The sequence below is a fragment of the Lampetra fluviatilis genome, chromosome 8, assembly GCF_964198595.1.
Source record: "Lampetra fluviatilis chromosome 8, kcLamFluv1.1, whole genome shotgun sequence".
Taxonomy (NCBI): Eukaryota; Metazoa; Chordata; class Hyperoartia; order Petromyzontiformes; family Petromyzontidae; genus Lampetra; species Lampetra fluviatilis.
Genome location: NC_136282.1, coordinates 16,332,088 through 16,351,693, shown reverse-complemented (window position 1 = coordinate 16,351,693; position 19,606 = coordinate 16,332,088). Strand labels below are relative to the sequence as shown.

General features: G+C 49.4%; 2 protein-coding genes across 2 annotated transcripts; one reads left to right on the top strand and one right to left on the bottom strand.

Moving 5' to 3' along the window:
- Positions 1-948: 948 nt before the first annotated feature.
- SPDEF (SAM pointed domain containing ETS transcription factor) lies at positions 949-9,017 on the bottom strand. The gene is made up of 7 exons (XM_078859390.1): positions 8,848-9,017; positions 6,901-7,421; positions 5,396-5,602; positions 4,491-4,680; positions 2,990-3,043; positions 2,293-2,528; positions 949-1,520 (listed from the first exon to the last, which is right to left on the bottom strand). Exons 2-7 carry the CDS (start codon positions 7,340-7,342, stop codon positions 1,342-1,344), a joined length of 1,308 nt encoding a protein of 435 aa, XP_078715516.1. The 5' UTR covers positions 7,343-7,421; positions 8,848-9,017; the 3' UTR covers positions 949-1,341.
- Positions 9,018-14,613: 5,596 nt separating this feature from the next.
- Positions 14,614-19,229, top strand: SNRPC (small nuclear ribonucleoprotein polypeptide C). Its single transcript, XM_078858825.1, has 6 exons — positions 14,614-14,692; positions 16,278-16,320; positions 16,748-16,856; positions 17,507-17,587; positions 17,904-18,002; positions 18,734-19,229. The coding sequence occupies exons 1-6, from the start codon at positions 14,685-14,687 to the stop codon at positions 18,847-18,849; spliced, it is 456 nt and encodes a 151-aa protein (XP_078714951.1). The 5' UTR covers positions 14,614-14,684; the 3' UTR covers positions 18,850-19,229.
- The last annotated feature ends 377 nt before the right edge of the window (positions 19,230-19,606 follow it).

Sequence of the window (19,606 nt, the reverse complement as noted above, 5' to 3'; positions counted from 1 at the left end):
GGCCCGCGTCTACGCGTGCGGCGGGGACGCGCGGCCAGGGGGCCTCCGCCCTGGAAGCGCTGTCGAAAACTGTTCCGTGCGCTTTCACCCTCCCACCACGTTTTATTTTTATTCCATGGAAAAGTCACTTACACTTTAGTCCATGCATGTGTGCAGCCGCACACTTCTCAGTGCCCAGTCCACACTCCTTGCTTCAGAGGCCGCTTCATGGACGTGCGATTTGCGTTCGGAGTTTCTGCGGCCGCTCCGGGCCGAGTCGGTGTCGGGGCAGAGGGGCGCGCGACGCTCCCTGCGGCTGGGATCGGGGGCGGGATGGAATACAGGGAGGTCACTGCGGTTTGCGTCCTCGTTCTAGCGTTATTTATATTGATCGTGAATGTGGAATGGGTTCGTGTTCGATGGTCCCGGGTTGTTGTGGATCGGGTTCTGGGGTTCTTGCCGTCGAGTTGGATGGCCGCCGTGTGGCAACATGGGCAGTGAAGTGGTTCGCACTGTCGGGGTCGCAGACACGACAGGAGTGGGATTTGTGTTATTGGCTAAGGGTTCGTGCATTTGGGTCATGGTTCATGTGATGAAGTTCATGTCTTAGGTTCAGGGCTTGTTCTAGGGTCCGGGTTTGTGTGTTTAGGGTTAGGGCTTGTTATCGTGTGAGGATTCACGTTTTGGGATTCCGTAAGTCGGGCAGGGCATTCTCAATTAGAAGTCTTCTCATTGTGACGACCACTCTGACCCGCCAGAGTGTGGTGAGCATGAGAGTGTTCCACTGAAGTGTGCTTGTCTCTTCCACAACCCCATGACGACATTTTCTCTGTTACCGTCTGTGGTCCCGGTCACCTCGACCCCCCCCCCTCCCCCGTGCAGCCGTGCTCTGTAGTTCGTGATCACCGTAGATTGAAGCAATACGTCGAGTAGTGACGTGAGTAGTGCCGTAGGCTCGTCCATGTGCTCGTTTTTTGCTGTAACTTTACCATTAAATCTATAAGAAATGTGATAAATATAAAATACAATTTCTTGAGTATATTAAAGTGATACATGAGAGATGATTTGCTGGTCAATGTGAATTATAATGAACAATGTCATAAAATAAAAATTTAAAATCTGCTCGTGTGGAGGCTTTAGGGTGGATTATCAGGTCAATTATACGACAGGATCGTGACTGGTGGTGGTGGTTTCGGGCCAAGTGCCTCGGGGAGGCCTTCATCTAGCAGTGGATTGACCACGTCTGACGATGTCACGGAACATCCCCGGCCGGCACTGCAGGCGCTCCGCTTGACGCAGCGGGGGACACCGCACCCCGGCGTGCCGGGCCGGGTGGGGACACCGGCAGCTGCGTGCCGGGGCCTAGAGCGGCTTCACGAACTGGTAGACGAGCCTCTGGGAGATCTCCGTCTTGCGGATGATGCCCTTCTTGTAGTACTGGCGGATGGAGCGGCTCAGCTTGTCGTAGTTCATGGCGGGGCGGTTCTTCCTGATGCCCCACAGTCGCGCCACCTCCACAGAGTCCTCGATCTTGAAAATTCCTAAACAACAATAACAACAAAGGCCGCGTTCCTGCACAATCCGCTGCGGCCGTTTCACCGCCCCTTTACGGTGGTGACAGAACGAGGGGAGTTTTAACCACGGCTATCCTCATGACATTCACCAGATTTCATCACCGCTCGGCTGCAACCGAAATGGTGCCTGCCCGTGCCACAAACCGCTCCGTGGGGCGGTGACGCGGCCTAGCGGGGGAATCCAGCAGGCAGCCCTGGCCAATTTTGCGAGTGTATCGACCATGAATACGCACCGTCTCCTTGACGGTGGACGTTAAAGGTTGTGGTATCTTTTGGATTGAATAGACCATTGTGGGCTGGTGTAATGGTCCACATTTTAAAATAAACACATTGACAGACTAATTCATTGCGATGGCCTGTAGCAATCATCACCCACTCCTGGCAGACTCATGCAGACGGACGACTGCCACTGGGGGTGCCTTGGGAATGTTGGTGGTGAGATGTGATGCAAGGCGCTGTGAGTTGTGAAGGCATTTGAGCGGTGCCGGTTAAATGCAAGAATAATTGTGTTGTTATACCACCGGAGCGGCTGGGATATCTCCATGGATGCTGGAGATATCCCAACTCCCCAAAGCCCCTGAACTGTCCTCACAGCATGACACGGGAACTAAGAACACGCGTGTCCCGTGTCGTAGGAAGAACAGAGCCAGTGCATGGGTCTGGGGTGGAGGGTGCAGGAGTGGGAGGGGTGTGAGGAACGTTGTACGTGCGTCGGAGTCGGCTAGTGGTACCACTGCACCTTTGTCACGATTCAGCCAGCGGATGAGGCGGCTTCCGTCGCGCGGGTTGAGAAGCAGCTCCCACAGGAACTGCCACAGGTGGATGGGCTGTGGGGGAACCGGGGGCTGTGCCCGGGGCGGCAGCTCGGGGGCTCGGGTGGGTGGGGGCCCCTCCGTGTGGCTGCTGCCCGGCGGGGCTGGAACACAGGTGAGGGGCCAGGTGGTGTCAGCTGTGACCCTCTGGACGTCGGTCGACCTGATTGTGTTTGTTCAGTTCAGTTGCTCTGGCGTCGCGATGATTGCTGCTGCTGTGTCACCCCAGTTTAGTAATTTGCGGTGTATTTTTTTTTTCAAATTCGGAAAATGTTAACCTTGATACCGACACACAACCGTCTACTTACTCCTCAATTCGAATGACGTCACGAGATCTGTAACGTCGACTGTGAATCATACAGTGCATAGTATTTTAAGGTTAATGCACCGCTGTATTAACCAGGGTGACCTGCCAAATATGAACCGCGAACCTCTGCAACGAGCGGTAAACGCGCTCCTTCTGGGGAGCGCCACCACCCCTGGAGTTGGCCATTGTGTGACGATGCCCTATCTGACATTGAGGCACTCCTGGGAAAGTACCTAAATAAAACAAATCACAAAGACAACTGATTACCGAAGAGACATCATCGTCAATGTGTGACGATCGCGCGCGATTGTGCTCACCTGCGCACTTGTGGCTCGCGTCCCACGTGTAACCTGTGCCCCCGGCTGCTTGGTCTGTTGACACAAGTTACGCGTTCATTAGTCAGACGGGACGACGGAAGCGCACATCCCAGGGAGATTTGCCATCTTGCGGTCTTCCTTAGAAAAGAGGCTTTTAGTCTTAATCAGCTCTTAACTGAAAATGTTTTTTTTGTATTGACGAGTTACCAACATTTTGTCAGCAGTGGTAACACTCGTGCCCTTAATGGCAATAAGTCCCTGGGTTCGATTCCCAACGCGGGTGCCTCTCTGTGTGGAGTCTGTGTGGAGTCTGTGTGTTCTCTCCCCCTGTTCTCCAATGCATTGCAACTGATGTTTACCAAAACACATCCCAATGCTGAAAAATAGCCTGCAAATTACTCAATGGGAATTTCGCACAACAGCAACATCGCCCATACTGCAAAAACCTGGCAGGATCCTCCTGAAAAAGAGCATTGAGAGGATTTCCTGGGTAAACAAGTGTAAAAAACAATAATTAATAACACATGTCATATACAACACATATTTGGTTGGATTTAATGTATGCCATATTTGTTCAAGCCTCTAAATATTACCGTGTTTCATGCATATGGAGAGTTTAAAGCCATCCGTTTAAAGTAATTTCTGAATAAATTACACTTTGATAAATATTGCATACGTAGCTTTCAGCAAAATACATTTAACACCACAAATGAGCCATTACTGCCTGTTTGATAGAGAGTGGTGCAATGACACAAGCCACAAATATTTGACCGCAACCACAACAGAGGGATATTTCCAGAGTCTCGTGATTACATTTGGGTGCGAGGAGGCAGCGTAAATGGGCCGTGACAAAGCCGAGTGGGCACGCGTTCGCTGCTCGTCGCTGCAGAGATTCGCGGTTCGAATCCAGCGGGGCGCCCTGGTCAATACTGGGGCTGTATTAGCCAAACAAGACAGCAGACGTTAAAGATCCCGTGACATCATCCAGTGAAGAGGAGCGCATTCTGTGCTGGAGCCATAGTCCACATTTTAAAAATAGCCTCACAAAGCGCTTAATTGCAAAAACAAAGTAATTGTTGCCCCCTACTTTGAAAACACAACAGGAGTTTCCTAAAAAGAGTGTCGAGACACAGTGAGGCTTCTCCTGGGTAAACCCGTGTCTTTAAAATCACGTACGATGGTGGTGAGGTGCTTGCGGCCCGTGCCAGGGTAAATTAAGTTACATTTAAATTTTTTTATTTTCGCAGCAGCAGCAGCAGCACACAGTTGCACATCAGAAAGCAAGAAACAGTCTCCACCTCGGTGATGCGTGCAGGTGGATTTATCAGCAACCTGTGTAGAGGCATTGGCTACATCAGCTTCCTCCACTGGAGCTCGGGGCAGAATGCCACATGGGACCCCCTTATTCATTAGTGGCAAAACAGGCCCATTGGGGATCTTTGTGTGAGGCCCAGGGCACTGGTGCGTTACACATTTGCTCCGCACTCCAACTATCAGTCACCTGCACGCGTCACCGCAAAGCGAAAAACCCGAAACGGAGCAGCGCTTCCCTCCTCCCAGGCCACCGGTGCCGCTGTTGTCCTGCGCGGGGTCACGGAGGTCGCGATCGTCGGCGTGAGGTTCCCTGTCGAGCCCCGCGCCGTATCGTGCCAGGTTCGAGTCGTGGGCAGAAGCATCCTGGAGCTTGGCAGCTACAAACGCACACAGAGATGCACAAATGAAAACTCTCCTCTGGTCAGTGTGCGGAGACTGTGGTCACCACCCGGAACAGAACCATGGAACATAAAACAACTTAATGCCCGATTCACAAATACGAAAAAGGAGGCATCACAGCGACTCACTAGTCCTGACACAATCATCTTGCTCAATCAGCCCAACGGTAAATTACAGCTGTTGCCCGACATCAACGTCAGCCATACGGATATTTTTTATTTATTTATTAGGTATAACCCTGTGAGCCATGCGGCTCTTGACTCGGGTGCAACCGCAACAAAACGAAAACATGAACAAGAAACATCTTCAAGTGACTACACGCGACAGGAAAAAAATCCTTGAAAAACAGCAAAGTCTTCCAGAAAAAGCACCGCATTTCAACGCTCTGTGCAAAAATCCCAGTGGGATGCAAGTCAAACAATAACAACCATACGACAATGCAGATTAAAGTTATCAGGCCAACTCTATACTACAACAAACAAACATGGCCAGTACTCTTAGGTTGTTTCGGTAAAGTCACGTAGGGTAAAAATAGATAATAAAAATAAAATAATAGAAATAGCAATAGAAATAAAAAAACATGGCCAGACCAAACGGAGAAGCAGGAGAAGACAGCTGGGACCTTTACTCCCAGCTGGGGCTGTTTCCCCTCCACCCGGGACGTACTACCGAGCCGGCGGGTGTCGCGCGTACCTGTCTTCCAGATGTCCAGGTGCGCGTGGAGCAGCTCGCCGCCCGCGGGGGCGCGCGTCCTGAAGTCGCCCTCGCCCAGGAGGCAGAGCTGGGCGCCCCGCAGCCCCGAGAAGGCGGCGGCGGCGCCAAGCCGCGGGGGGAGCGAGTAGTGGCGCTCGGCCCACGCCAGCCAGCGAGACGCCTCCACGCCGCTCCACCTCAGCGGGTCTGCAGCAGCAGCAGCAGCCACCGCACACACGCCGCACCACGCCGTCCATGAGGTAGCGGAGTGGCGCAGCGGTGACAATCCTCGAGCCTCACGGCAAGAAAGAGATAGGTTCGATTCTCGACTCGGGCGCCTTTTTGTGTGGGGGTTCCATGTTCTCGCGCTGTTCTGCAGAGTGAGTGTGTGCGTGAGTGGCCAACACCAGTGACGAATATCTTAAGCGGTCTTGGGCCTCCCCTAGGTAGACTCAGCCTCAAACGAGTACTCTGTGCGATGTGTGAACATCACCACTCAACAGTTTGTTAAGGCTATACGGAGGCTCTCTGTCTCTTTGTATGTGTGGCTCTGTGAGTGTGTCAGTTGGTGAGTGAGGGTGAGTGTGTCGGGACCGGGCGTTGTGATGATGATCATTCACCCCTCATATGCCACGCCAGTCTTCATAGGTGACCTCTTAACAGCTCTTGCCCCAACAGTCTGTTAAAGGCTACACGGGGGCGATGTGTCTGTGGTGAGTGTGAGTGCGTGTGTGTGCGTGGAGTTTGCTTGTTCTCTCTGTTCTGTTTCCTCCGGGTTCTTCACATTCCTCCCATAGCTTAAAATCGCAAACTATGCCACTGGTGTTGGCCAACCATCCTCATCCTGACACATTAACTGCAAATTACTCAGTCGGGATTACACAGCAGCAACATCGCCTCTGGTGTGAAACGACTTCAGACTGTGCCTGTACATGAGAACAGTACCTTCCTCGTGATAGCCTTGAGCTCTTACAATGAAGGTGCGAATACCAAATGTCCTAAATTCTTCTTGTCGTGGTTATTATTATCTGTCGACTGGCTCTAAGAAACCCGGCATGAACAGGAACATGTGTGTGCTAATTCAGGATTGTGGGTTTATAGTCCAGCTGTATGGATTCGTAGCCTAGGTTTGTGGGTTCGTAGTCCGAGTACCGGGATTCTCAGCCCGGTTCATGCAATGAGTAGGGTGCTGATGGTGCAGCGAACCGAGTGTTGAGCGTGAAGCGTGTGCAGGGTATTGATTGTGCAGCGTGCCAGTCGACACTGTGTTTAAGTGGAGTACAGCTTGAACACCATCCGATATAAGGAAGGTGTTTCGTTTTTTTTAATTAGGCGAAATGTGTATTTTATAACATATTTTACATACGTTGAACATTGTATACTTTTTATTATTTTGCGTATCTCAAATGTTAACGGTGTAATGATGTTAGGTTTACATGTGAAGCGCTCTGTGACGATGTTATCGTCAAGGGCGCTATAGTAAATCATGTTTGGTGGGTGACCACCTGCTGGGATGGACAGGAGCTTGCAGGCGGCAGCGATGTCGCTGAACACCTCTGCCACCACCAGCGCCTGCACCTGCTCCAGGGCGCTGGCACTGCCCAGCGCCTGCTCCAGCAGGGAGCTCTCCGGCGAAGACGTGTGATGCCCGCAGCTTCCGACGAGCTCGTCACCCTTTCTGGGCATGTGGCCCGAGTTCTTCACCGACGAACACAGCAGGCCGGCGAGTTCACCGTGGCCTGGCGTTCCACAGAACACCGGCTCCTCCTTTCCAGCGTGCAGCGCGATGGCGCACCGCAGTGGCGTTGACGTGCATCCACCTGGGAGCAGCGCAGAGGGGCGGCCTGCGTGCTCGTGTCGCCACGCTGCTTCAGGAGTTCCTGACGGACTGAGATGCGTGTGAAGACTGGCGGTCCGTTCGGCCGGGGAGTGTGCCGGCCTCTCCATGGCCTCAGGAGAGCCGGTGACGGAGGCCCTCTCTCAAGTCTCCAACGGCCGAGGGGAGCTGGGGCGGCGACGTCACTCCCTGACGAGAGAACGCACAGCGGTGGAGCACTCGCTTCCCACTGCTGGCTTCTCTACGCGTGCGCGTTGCCTGCCGGGCAGCGGTGGAGCTGTCGCGTGAGTGTGCAGGGGCTGTAGCTGCGCCGGAGCCCACGGGCTGGAGGGGCCTCGGGCGTGAGGCTACCAAGAGGAGGGGAAGTTGGACAGGGGGCCTCCGTTCAATTTTCCCTCAATGAAGCATTTGGCCTTATATTCGACTACGGTGACTTTATTTCTGTGCACAGTGGTCGAAATGTAAACTTAGATAGAAGTCCAGGTGTTTTGAAACATGTTCGTCCTGCAGCGGCCCATGTTCACCGTCGTCGTGTTCCCTGTGTGGAATCATCGTGGTGCAGGAATAGGAACCGTTTTGAATAGTGCCACGTGTCTGGTGTTGCGAGAAGTGCTGGTGTGGCTTAAGGCATTACCTGCCCTGACTATGCTCTTGCATCGCGGTTCATATTCGCGGTTACACTCCTGCATATGCCTGGTCACCCATCGAGCAGAGTTTGGACAACTCAACAAACCCCCACTGCACAGGGCTGCTGGAAGACCACATTTCTCTAGTTTGGACTGCAAACTAAATCTCGCCACTTGCCTCGAAGCGCTTGCGAGAAAAACAACCTGCTCGCCAATTCAATGAAATTAGAACACTCGTTCATCGTGTCCGCTCTGTGGAGTTTTATGATAAGTTTTCCACACAGTTGGGTGATTTAACTCGTAAAATAGCATGAACGCAAAGGAATGTCGGTGTATTACTTCATGAATGAGGGAGGGTTTAAAGCTAATAATAATATCCAAGATATCCGCACTGAAACTCATCAACTCTGCTCACTTATTTTAACTCTGAGCATTCCGATTATCATCAGCCAAGTGACCACGGCCTGCATTCCGCTATCATTATCATGATAATCCTAAACAATGGTCAATCTACTGCTGGATGAAGCCCAACCCCCCCCCCTCCACAAGTCGTGCCAACCTCTCACGATCCCGCAATGCAACAACCCACCCTGTCCCTGGACACGAGCTCATTTCATGGTTACATCACCCGGTGGTTGACCTCTAAACGCCTTTCACCCCTTGGCTGCCACTCCGTTATTATTCTTGACCATCGGCCATCAGCTGACGATATTCTCTCTCACACGTGACATCTGCGTGTAGCCACATTGCTCACGGCTGCGATGCACTTTCACCAGGGCAAGTGACGTTCGTATTTATGAAAACTTCGGTTGGAGCACAATATATTTATTGCAAGAAAATAAAACAAATCGCTGCAAGTAGAGGCAGATTAAAAATACATTTCAAGTGACTGATAACGTACTTGACTAAGTAGTGGATTGATAACGCACGTGCGTAATGACGCAGCTTCCTGAGAAAGTTCTTGATAAGAGTACTTGAGTGAAGGTTACCTGCGATGTCGCTCCATCAGTCGAGGAAACCCTCCTTTGAATCCTCACGCCGCTTCAAACCAGAGTCCACAGCTGCTGCCGGGTGAAGGCGGCAGCCTCCACCTCCTCCTCCTGTCAGGGGCAGTCAGGGGGCTGTCAGGGGCCTGTCAGAGCCCGGTCTCGTCTCCTCGCCGTGTGAAGGCGGCAGCCTCCTCCTCCACCTCCTCCTCCTCCACCGCGGCGCCGTCTCCATGGCAGTAAAGGCGGTTAGGGCGTCCGTGGCCATTGCGCCTCCGTGCCGCGGGCTTCATTACGAGATTCGTTTGAGCAGAGCCAGGATTAGAGACGGGGGACGGGGCCCCAAGCCCCGGGGACCCGAGACCACGACGCGTGATTAACGCGGGGAGACAGCGGCAGGGGAGATGAGAGGGGATGAGGAGGGGAGGGGGAGGAGAAGCGACGAGGGAAGGGAAGAGGAGGGGAAGGTGGGAGAGAACGGGAGAGGAGATGAGGTGAGAAGATGGGGAAGATGGGATAGTCGGAGAACATGGAAAATATGACCAAATCGAGATGAGAGAATATGAGAACACTAGAGCAGGGGAGGAGGGAGGGTGGAGCAGATGAGGGAAGGAGGAGAGAAGATGGAAAGAACTTCGGGAGAAGTTCACTTGAGTGCTGATGCACCGCAAGGGGGGGGGGGGGGGGGAGCAATTTACGAGTTCTCAATAACACATCCACTAATTAACACATCCACCCATTAACACATCCACGCATGAACACATCCACTCAATAACACATCCACTCATGAACGCATCCACCCATGAACACATCCACTCATTAACGCATCCACCCATTTACACATCCACCCATGAACACATCCACCATTAACACATCCACTCATTAACACATCCACCCATTTACACATCCACCCATTAACACATCCACCCATTAACAACATCCTTACTGCACGGCGTTGGATACATCGCAGCAAATTGCTGATGCAACACGTTTCTCCAGATGTTAAATCTGTAATCATTACAGAGAATCGCGGCCATCATTCTGCCCCCTTTTGGTGGAATCTTGTATCAAACCTACCCCTGGTACGTTCCATCACGCACGGCAGATTCTACTCGAGGGGAGACAATTCCGAATGTCTTCTTTAGCCGGATTCGCGAGGGGTTATGGTGGTGCCTAGAAGGAGCTGGGCCAGGGTTATGGTGACATGTCTTCCGCAGGTTCTCCGTACATTAGAAAGTAACCAGCCAAGTTTACTTTCTAAGTTCTACCAGAGCGCGTGTGCGTTCTACGCGGTGTAGAGGCGGGATTTCCAGAAATCCGAAAATAAAATTGTTCGCGAGTTTGGTTCCACGACCTCTGAGGTAGACGCGGCCAAATTGCTGCATTTATGTTCATGAGTAATCAGTGTTGTTGTCCACCCGTAGCCATTCAACGCTGAGATGCTTCACAACGTGTCTGCAAATACCACGGCCGCGTGCCTCTCGCCATACCAACGTAGCCCCAACGTTGACACGTGGACTAACGTTGGGCCAACGTTCGATGTTAACTGGGTGTGAGAGGATGTGTGATTAGCACACGAATAATAAGTGCTATACTCCATTGTGTGTGTGTGTTAGTCTCACACGCCAAATCCCCTGCCTGTATGTTGATTTGAAGTGGATCGCGTACTGATCTGCACTTTTACATCGCGATTTCCTCTGCTTATGGGCAAGTGAGCGCCCGCCCTTCACCATGAGCTCAGAGCTCGCGTTTCCCCGCATAATCAACACGGGTGCAGTGACGGTAACACCGCGAGAATGTTATACGAGTCATGGTGAAACTCTGAGGGCATCTATGTATAGTATATTGAACTTACTGTAACGTTGACCCAACGTTTGGCCGATGTTACATCTCTACTGGGGGAGTGACTGTGAGGGTGACACCGTGAGTATTTAAGGTGATACTGGTAGGAACGAAGTGGACCAGACCACCAATAGATTAATGTGTCCGTCCGTCCGTCCGTGTATCAACATCGCCCCCTACTGCAAACACTTGGCATGACCCTGTCCGACAAGATGGCCGCCCGCTCCCCCTGCGATCTGTGAACTAAACAAGATGGCCGTCGCTTCCGGCGCCTCACGGCGAAACTTTAAACTTCGCTTCAAATTTACTTTACTGAAACGCAGCACGTTTTTTTTTAACACAGATACATTTATTAACACAGAGACGAGATACATTTAATCGCCTTATTTATGCACGAAAAGCACGGCGCGAGGCCTAGTGCGGCAGGCTTCGCGAGGCCTAGTGCGCCAGGCTTTGCGAGGCCTACTGCGGAAAAGGCATCGCGAGGCCTACTGCTGAGAAGGCTTCGCGAGGCCTACTGCAGAGAAGGCTTCGCGAGGCCTACTGCAGAGAAGGCTTCGCGAGGCCTAGTGCAAAAGGCTTCGCTAGGTCTACTGCAGAGAAGGCTTCGCGAGGCCTAGTGCGGCAGGCTTTGCGAGGCCTAGTGCGGGAGGCTTCGCGAGGTCTAGTGCAAAAGGTGGTGGTGGGGGGTGGTGGGGTGGTGGTGTTGGGGGGTGGTGGGGGGTGGTGAGGGCTGGTGGGAGGGGTGGTGTTGAGGGTGGTGTTGGGGGGTGTTGGGGGGGGGCTGTCAACTGGTGTAGGAGGCGGTGCACTTCTCTGCTTCAATTTTCTTGCGATTTATTATCTGCACACAAACAAAACCACCGAGAAGTAAGACGCGCCACCCAGCCCTGCCCCCCCGCCCTCTCCCCCAACCAATATTTGAGTGATATTATAATTAAAAACAATGATGCAGCACCCCCGCTTTTACATTAGTAAGCAAATCACAGCAAGATGAGTTTTTTGCACACTACGGGCAACACATTTTCTCCAGTCACTGCCTTAAACCCGTTCAGTCGACCGAGTGGAACAACAGAATAGGCGGCTAAATACGGACTGAGTGGCACATAGAACACATTCCTGCGGATGGAGCTGGTAGGAACGTTGGGTTGCTCGGTCAATGGCCAGGGTCAACGGCGGCGTGGTGTATTCCGCAAATATGCCCGACTGTGAGGGCGGGCACAAGCCGGCGTGAGTAGGTTAAACGTTGAGTTTTATAAGGACACCACGGGGTGACCAGCCCCTCCCCACCCAGCCCCTCCCCACCCAGCCCGGTCGATATCCCTGTACCGGTACTAAGTATTATTCCTACCAGCCCACCCCGCAGGGTCCTGTTTTATCTATTCAACCAGAGACAACGATAACACTGGTCAACAAAAAAAAAATTCTGGCCTGGACTTTTGCAGCTGTTTTAGACACATTTTAGGGTGCTGATTCCAAATCTGATCTCAGATTTGCTCTATCACATCTCATTTTTATGCTATCGGCATACCCCATTTTCATTGATTTTACCCGAAATTAACTCTGTCACTTATGATTGCAAGTTGTTGCGAGTCAGTGACTGCTTTAGTGTTAAAATATGGTGCTGTATTTTTAGGATAGTGTGTTTATAATACCATTTTATGTAGATATCCACATTTATTTAATATTTTTTTTCTGCAGGGCGTGATCTAACAATGTCTACAACATCCGAAAGAAGGAAATGCAGTAATGACCCAGATATCTTCTGCTACATCTGTGGCAGCTTCACTTTGCAGGATCAAAGGCGCAACATCAATACCTTTGTCAAGAAAGTATATCTTGCCTACTTTAAAGTACGACTTGGAGACCAAGACAAAAATTGGGCTCCTCACAAAGTGTGTAAAACCTGTGTTGAAACTTTGCGATCATGGTCTGAAGGAAAGAATGCTAAGCTGAAGTTTGGTGTGCCAATGGTTTGGAGATAACCTACAAACCATTTGGATAACTGCTACTTCTGCCTTGTCAATGTAAAAGGTTTCAATAAGAAAAACAAACAACACTTACAATACCCAGATATCCCATCTGCCAGACGACCCGTTGAGCACTGTAAGGAAATACCTGTGCCTGTATTTACTGAGCTACCAGAGATTGATGTTGAATCCCTCAGTTTACCTGCTTCTACAGATGATGATGATGCTCAGATCGAATATACGCCATCTGATGCAGATTGTGATAAAATGTCTCTGTTTAGTCAGCCTGAATTGAATGATCTTGGAAGAGATTTGTATTTGCCAAAGCAGTCTGCTGAATTGTTGGCTTCCAGGCTGCAAGAGAAAGGACTACTCAGACCTGACACTAGTGTCTCCTTTTATCGTAACAGAGAAGCAGCACTGCGAAAGTGCTTTCATTCAGATGGTCAACTTGTTTATTGTAATGATGTTGAAGGGCTTCTTCTCAATATGGGACTGCCCGCATATGATTCAAGTGAATGGAGACTTTTTATTGACAGTAGTAAAATGAGTTTGAAATGTGTGTTACTTCACAACAGAAACATATATGGTTCAATCCCAATAGGACACTCTGTAAAAATGAATGAAGAGTATGCCAACATCAAGATTGTTCTGGATAGATTAATATACCATGTTCATGGATGGCTAATTTTTGTTGATTTGAAAATGGTAAATTTTCTGCTGGGTCAGCAAGGAGGTCACACAAAATACCCTTGTTTCCTGTGCTACTGGGACAGTAGGGCTACATTAGAACACTGGGTTAAAAAGAACTGGCCACCAAGAATCAGTTTGACGCCTGGTGACAAGAACATCAAGAATGAGCCTCTGGTTGATAGGGATAAAATTGTATTTCCCCCACTGCACATAAAACTTGGGTTAATGAAGCAATTCGTCAAAGTTCTTGATCACACTGGAGACTGCTTCAGCTATATATGTTTAACCTTTTCAAGTCTCAGTGCCAAGAAGCAAAAGGCAGGAATATTTGATGGCCCTCAAATAAGAACACTCATCAGGGATCCACACTTTGTTACAACAATGACTGCGGCAGAGGCTAGAGCTTGGAATGCATTCTCTGATGTGGTGCGGAATTTCCTTGGGAACAGGAAAGCGGACAACTATCGAGAGATTGTGGAGGAGCTGCTCTTGAGTTTCCAAGCACTTGGATGTAGAATGAGCATCAAGGTTCCCTACTTACATAGTCACTTGGCCCAGTTTCCAGAGAACATTGGTCACGTGATCGAAGAGCAAGGTGGACGCTTTCATCAAGACATTACAGTTATGGAAGAACGTTACCAAGGCCGATGGGACTCAAACATGATGGCAGATTACTGCTGGTCCTTGATGAGAGACATTCCACAAGCTGTACATCGGAGATCGTCAAAGAAGAGGTCGTTTATGCAGATGCAACATCACTATTGTGAATGACCTTTTTGTACATATTTTTCTTATCTTCACAATTCAATTCTTACATGGTAATATGCATTCACTCACATTGATATGCAGTCACTCTCACAACGTTGTGCTACGGCTCATTAAATGTTTGTTTCATTATTATTGTATACTATCTTATTCTTGTATGGATGTCTGTTTAGATATTCGTATATGAGCATAAATTTGCTGTTTTTATTGAAAATGCAATATTTGATATCTCAAAAACCTGATGTGATAGACAAAAACTGATGCCAGATTTGGAATCAGCACCCCAAAATTACCTTAAAGCCATTGGAATACCTTATGCCAGAAAAAGTGTGTTGACCAGTGTAATCGGTGACGCTGTAATTGTGTCACCGCCATGGTGAGGGTAACCACAGCAACGCTGATGCCGCATTGCCAGGGTGACGGTCGCCAGGGTAACGACGTTGCATTGCCATGGTGATCGAACTTCGCATGAACCAGAGCGCTGCCACGTGACCGCCGTCATCGCTATAAGAGCGCGGCGGCGGCGCGCGCGAATGACGTCAGTCGGGGCCTGTGCGGGGAGGCGCCACCATGCCGAAGTGAGTCGCCGCGGAGCGCCATCGGCCGTGGGCTCTCCTCTGCTTGATGAAGGCCTCGTCACTAATAGTCGTGGTCTCTCCACTGTTAGATGAAGGCCTCGTCATTAATAGTCGTGGTCTCTCCACTGTTAGATGAAGGCCTCGTCATTAATAGTCGTGGTCTCTCCACTGCTAGATGAAGGCCTCGTCACTAAGTGTCGTGGTCTCTCCACTGCTGGATGAAGGCCTCGTCACTGATAGTCGTGGTCTCTCCACTGCTTGATGAAGGCCTCGTCATTAATAGTCGTGGTCTCTCCACTGCTTGATGAAGGCCTCGTCACTAATAGTCGTGGTCTCTCCACTGCTAGATGAAGGCCTCGTCACTAATAGTCGTGGTCTCTCCACTGCTTGATGAAGGCCTCGTCACTAATAGTCGTGGTCTCTCCACTGCTTGATGAAGGCCTCGTCACTAATAGTCGTGGTCTCTCCACTGTTAGATGAAGGCCTCGTCACTAATAGTCGTGGTCTCTCCACTGCTAGATGAAGGCCTCGTCACTGATAGTCGTGGTCTCTCCACTGCTAGATGAAGGCCTCGTCACTAATAGTCGTGGTCTCTCCACTGCTGGATGAAGGCCTCGTCACTGATAGTCGTGGTCTCTCCACTGCTAGATGAAGGCCTCGTCACTAATAGTCGTGGTCTCTCCACTGCTTGATGAAGGCCTCGTCATTAATAGTCGTGGTCTCTCCACTGCTGGATGAAGGCCTCGTCACTAATAGTCGTGGTCTCTCCACTGCTGGATGAAGGCCTCGTCACTAATAGTCGTGGTCTCTCCTCTGCTTGATGAAGGCCTCGTCACTAATAGTCGTGGTCTCTCCACTGCTGGATGAAGGCCTCGTCACTAATAGTCGTGGTCTCTCCACTGCTGGATGAAGGCCTCGTCACTAATAGTCGTGGTCTCTCCTCTGCTTGATGAAGGCCTCGTCACTAATAGTCGTGGTCTCTCCACTGCTGAATGAAGGCCTCACCATCATCATCATCATCGTCGGCCTCTGGCCATCCGCTTCTGGATAAAATTATTCTGCCATCTAATAAATAATCCACCTATCACCTGCACACCAGCTGATGTATCATTCCCGTTTTCTCCTCGCGACATCATCGGGTGTCCAATACACGGAGGGCGCTTTGTAATGCAATTATGTTCACGTCTAAAACAATTAAGTGTACAAGAGACGTATCAGTAGATTCGGCAATGAAATCGGCTCGTGTGCTGGGTGGATTGTTACATCGTAAGAACACGAGGGATGGCGACTTGGGGAGACCTTCATCCAGCAGTGGGCTGATCATGGTTTATGATATTGACGCAGCCGATTCCGTGTCTAGAATCTGCCTTCGCTGTTAGATTGACGTGTCTCCGAGGCCTGTTTCATCCCTGTAAGCGGGTGTCTTTTGTAGTTCAGCGTCTTCCGTGAGGGCGTGTAACGGCACTGCCCGTTGTCGTGGAAGCTGGCACGGGTAACTTGGTTCATGGGTCTTCTTTAAGTGTCTGCGTATTGTGGGGTCACTGCGATTTTGACTTGTCTCGTGTGTGCCCCCCCCCCCTTCTAGGTACTACTGCGACTACTGTGACACGTACCTGACGCACGACTCGGTGAGTTTCCAGCTGCAGACCGCAGCGCTCTGTTCTGCTTGTTGAATAAGCGCAGCCTGCGTCTTTAACAAGCTGCATGGGTTTGGTGTCAATACATTTGCGGTATTGCTGCGCGATACGTTTTTGGGTAGTATCTCGTATTAGGCATTTTGTGCAACGTTTCGCACCACGTGTTGAAACCTTCAAGACACTGATTTCGGTTCAAAACTTAAATTAAAAAATCTCTGGGCACTGAATTCATAACTGTTGCTGAAATGAGTTTCATTCATGAAGCTCCCAGAACATGGAGTGAAACGTTGGACATGCCGAGCAACACGCGGAGAGCTATACAACACAACCACAAACATCTTGTGCGGGAGTAAAGTCGTAACGTGTTTGTGCGCGAACTTGTGTGCTGCGTGTAACAACGTGTGATCTGTGCTGTCAGCCCTCGGTGCGCAAGACGCACTGTGGCGGTCGCAAGCACAAGGAAAATGTGAAGGACTACTACCAGAAGTGGATGGAGGAGCAGGCGCAGAATCTCATCGACCAGACGAGTATGCGCGTCCTGTCAGCCAAGATGAACACAACTTCCCTTTGTCCAGTTAAACGGTTTCCGGGATCCGTTGGATTTGGCTCGCTAGCTGCAGCTTTGGTTTGCCATGCAGAGCAATTGCAGGGTGCACGCTGGGAATGTTGTAACTGCATTGCATTCGGTGACATGGATCGGTGGTAATGCGTTCGTCATTTGTTGCAGCGGTTCGCGATTCAAATTTGGCACTCCCTCGTTAGTACTGTGGGTGCATATTAACCATAAAATATGCAAAGGCTGGTTTATAGTGGATGTTAAAGATCCTATGATCTCATTTGAAATTATTAGGCCATTGTGTGGTCCAAATTTTAGAAAAATAGCCTGCAAAATACTCAACTGAGATTAGACATTAACATCACTCCCTGTAAAACTACTGCAAACTGAAATACAGCACCTTTCTGATAACCTTGCAGTATAAGAATGCACATATTAATTGCACTAATGGATTGATTTGATTCTCAAGCTGAGCACTGCTGACCTAAAGGCAACTGACTGTTTTTTATAGTTTGATTATTCTAGTATTTTGTCTTCACAAGCATTTGCAAAGAGAAATTGCCTCAACAGTATTATGTAGGATACATAGGAGATGTTCTCTTTATGTGCACGTGTGTGTAGCGGCTGCGTTCCAGCAAGGCAAGATGGGATCTGGTCCTTCTGCAGCTGGAGGGTCCATGATTCCGCCTCCCCCAAGCCTCGGCAAGTTAATTTCCTCCAACTGTGTTCTTTCAGGTTGGGCTGCGTGTTGAGCATATCTTCCACATGCTTTCACCACACTACTGAGGATGCCCTCAGTAGCATGTGGCGAAAGTCTGAGAGGATAAATTCTCAACGCGTGGTCTTGTATAGAAGACCACACTTGAATTAAAAGTGGTTACAAAATTTGTATGTGCTAAAAGGTGCATTTCCTCATTTGCCTTCTCAGGACAAAATGTTGTGTACCCTGGTGTATGGATACTATAAGTTAGATACGAGTGAATATTTTTTATACTTGCTTTGTTCCACATGGGTTCAGGAGGGCCTGGCCGACCACCTCTACTGGCAGCACCCATCGGAGGGCCCCCCATGATGCCTTTGTTGGCACCGCCCCACGGCATGATGCAAGTTGGACCGGGTAAGATGAAAGCCATGGAATACCGTAGAATTGCTTTTGACATTCTAAAGTAACTGAAATTAAACGCACCTCCAATTAGAATGGTTGGATACGTACGGTGCGAAAGAAGTTGATCATACATACACACGTCATGAAAAAATTCTAAATTATTAAATAGCCATGTGTCAATGGCAAATCATTCAAATAATTAGGTTTCATATCAATCCTCTAAAAACCTTATTGTGTTCCACTTGAAATGTTGGCATGAAGTACCCACCACAGTGGATGTACATTTTGTTTTCCTTGAGCTGTTTTATTCAATAATTAGCAGAGCAAATATTTGTATGCTTACTTACAGTAGCTTCAAATTTACAGTTTTTAAATATTATCTGGAGTATATTGGTTTAAAAATAATATCATTTAGAAATGGAAACCCTGCAGTTGATACAAAATCAATACTTAATGTGCTATAAATATGTGTATGTATATATATGGCATATGCACACTTTGCACCTGGGACTGACCTCTTATTCTCTGCTGCTCCCACAGTCTGGAACTCCCTGACCCAGCCATCTGTGTTGTTGACTCCCTTGCCTCTTTCCAAGTCCAGTCCTTAGACCTTTTTTCCTATGTCTATGACCGACTGCTTCGAAATGTGTAATCTTCCCATTGTTCTCTGTACAGCGTCATGAGATGCAGTTGTTTTTCGAGACTATATAAATCCATTGTTTTCTCGCTTGTGACCTTTGCAGGAATGCGTCCCCCAATGGGTGGCCACATGACAATGCTTCCGGGGCCCATGATGGGCCCCCCGCGTCCGCGCATGCTGCCCGCTCGCCCCGGACTGGGCCGCCCCATGGACAAGTGACCTCCCACATGAGTGCCCGCTATTGCTCACAATGGGGGAAGCAGAGTGGCTACTCGGTGCACTGACACGGCTTGGCCTGAAGCAGTGTTTATCCCAGGATGTGTTAAGGAAACATTACATACTCTTTGGGTCTTTCGGTGAAGTCACGGATAGAAAAATAATAAAAAATCACGACGTTTCAATCGTAACACAAGCAATCGTCTTCAGGTGAAAAAATACAGCAGGCGGACTGCTGCCGCAGCATTCCGCCTGCTGTATTTACTTAAAAGACCCAAAGAGTATGATTTCCTGCAGTCACGAAAGCTTTAAGTCGAAACATTACATGTTGGCATTCGTGACATCTGTCTTTCTCGTTTTTTAGTTTTTACATTCAATAAAACAAAGAAGAAACTTGTTTTGATGCGTATTTATCGAATACATTAAGTTTGTGGGAAATATTTGTGACGTGATTTGGTAAAACGACATTATACACTCCTTCATGCAATCATCTTTGTCACCCACCTTGTAGCTGTAAAATATAAATTGTATTAAGCGTAATATTCCAGGCAATACACTTTTAGAGCAAGAGGGAATATTAAGGCTTGTGTACTACTTGGTAGGTGTAATTTTGACAGTGTGGTACCATATAATATAGTAAATATATAAATTATTAAGATTGTAGCGGACGTGAGGCCGACGGCACTTATTGTATGGTTAATACACACGCGTCTTTTACCGGGGTGGTCTGCATTGGAACCGGCAGCAATCTGCACATGCG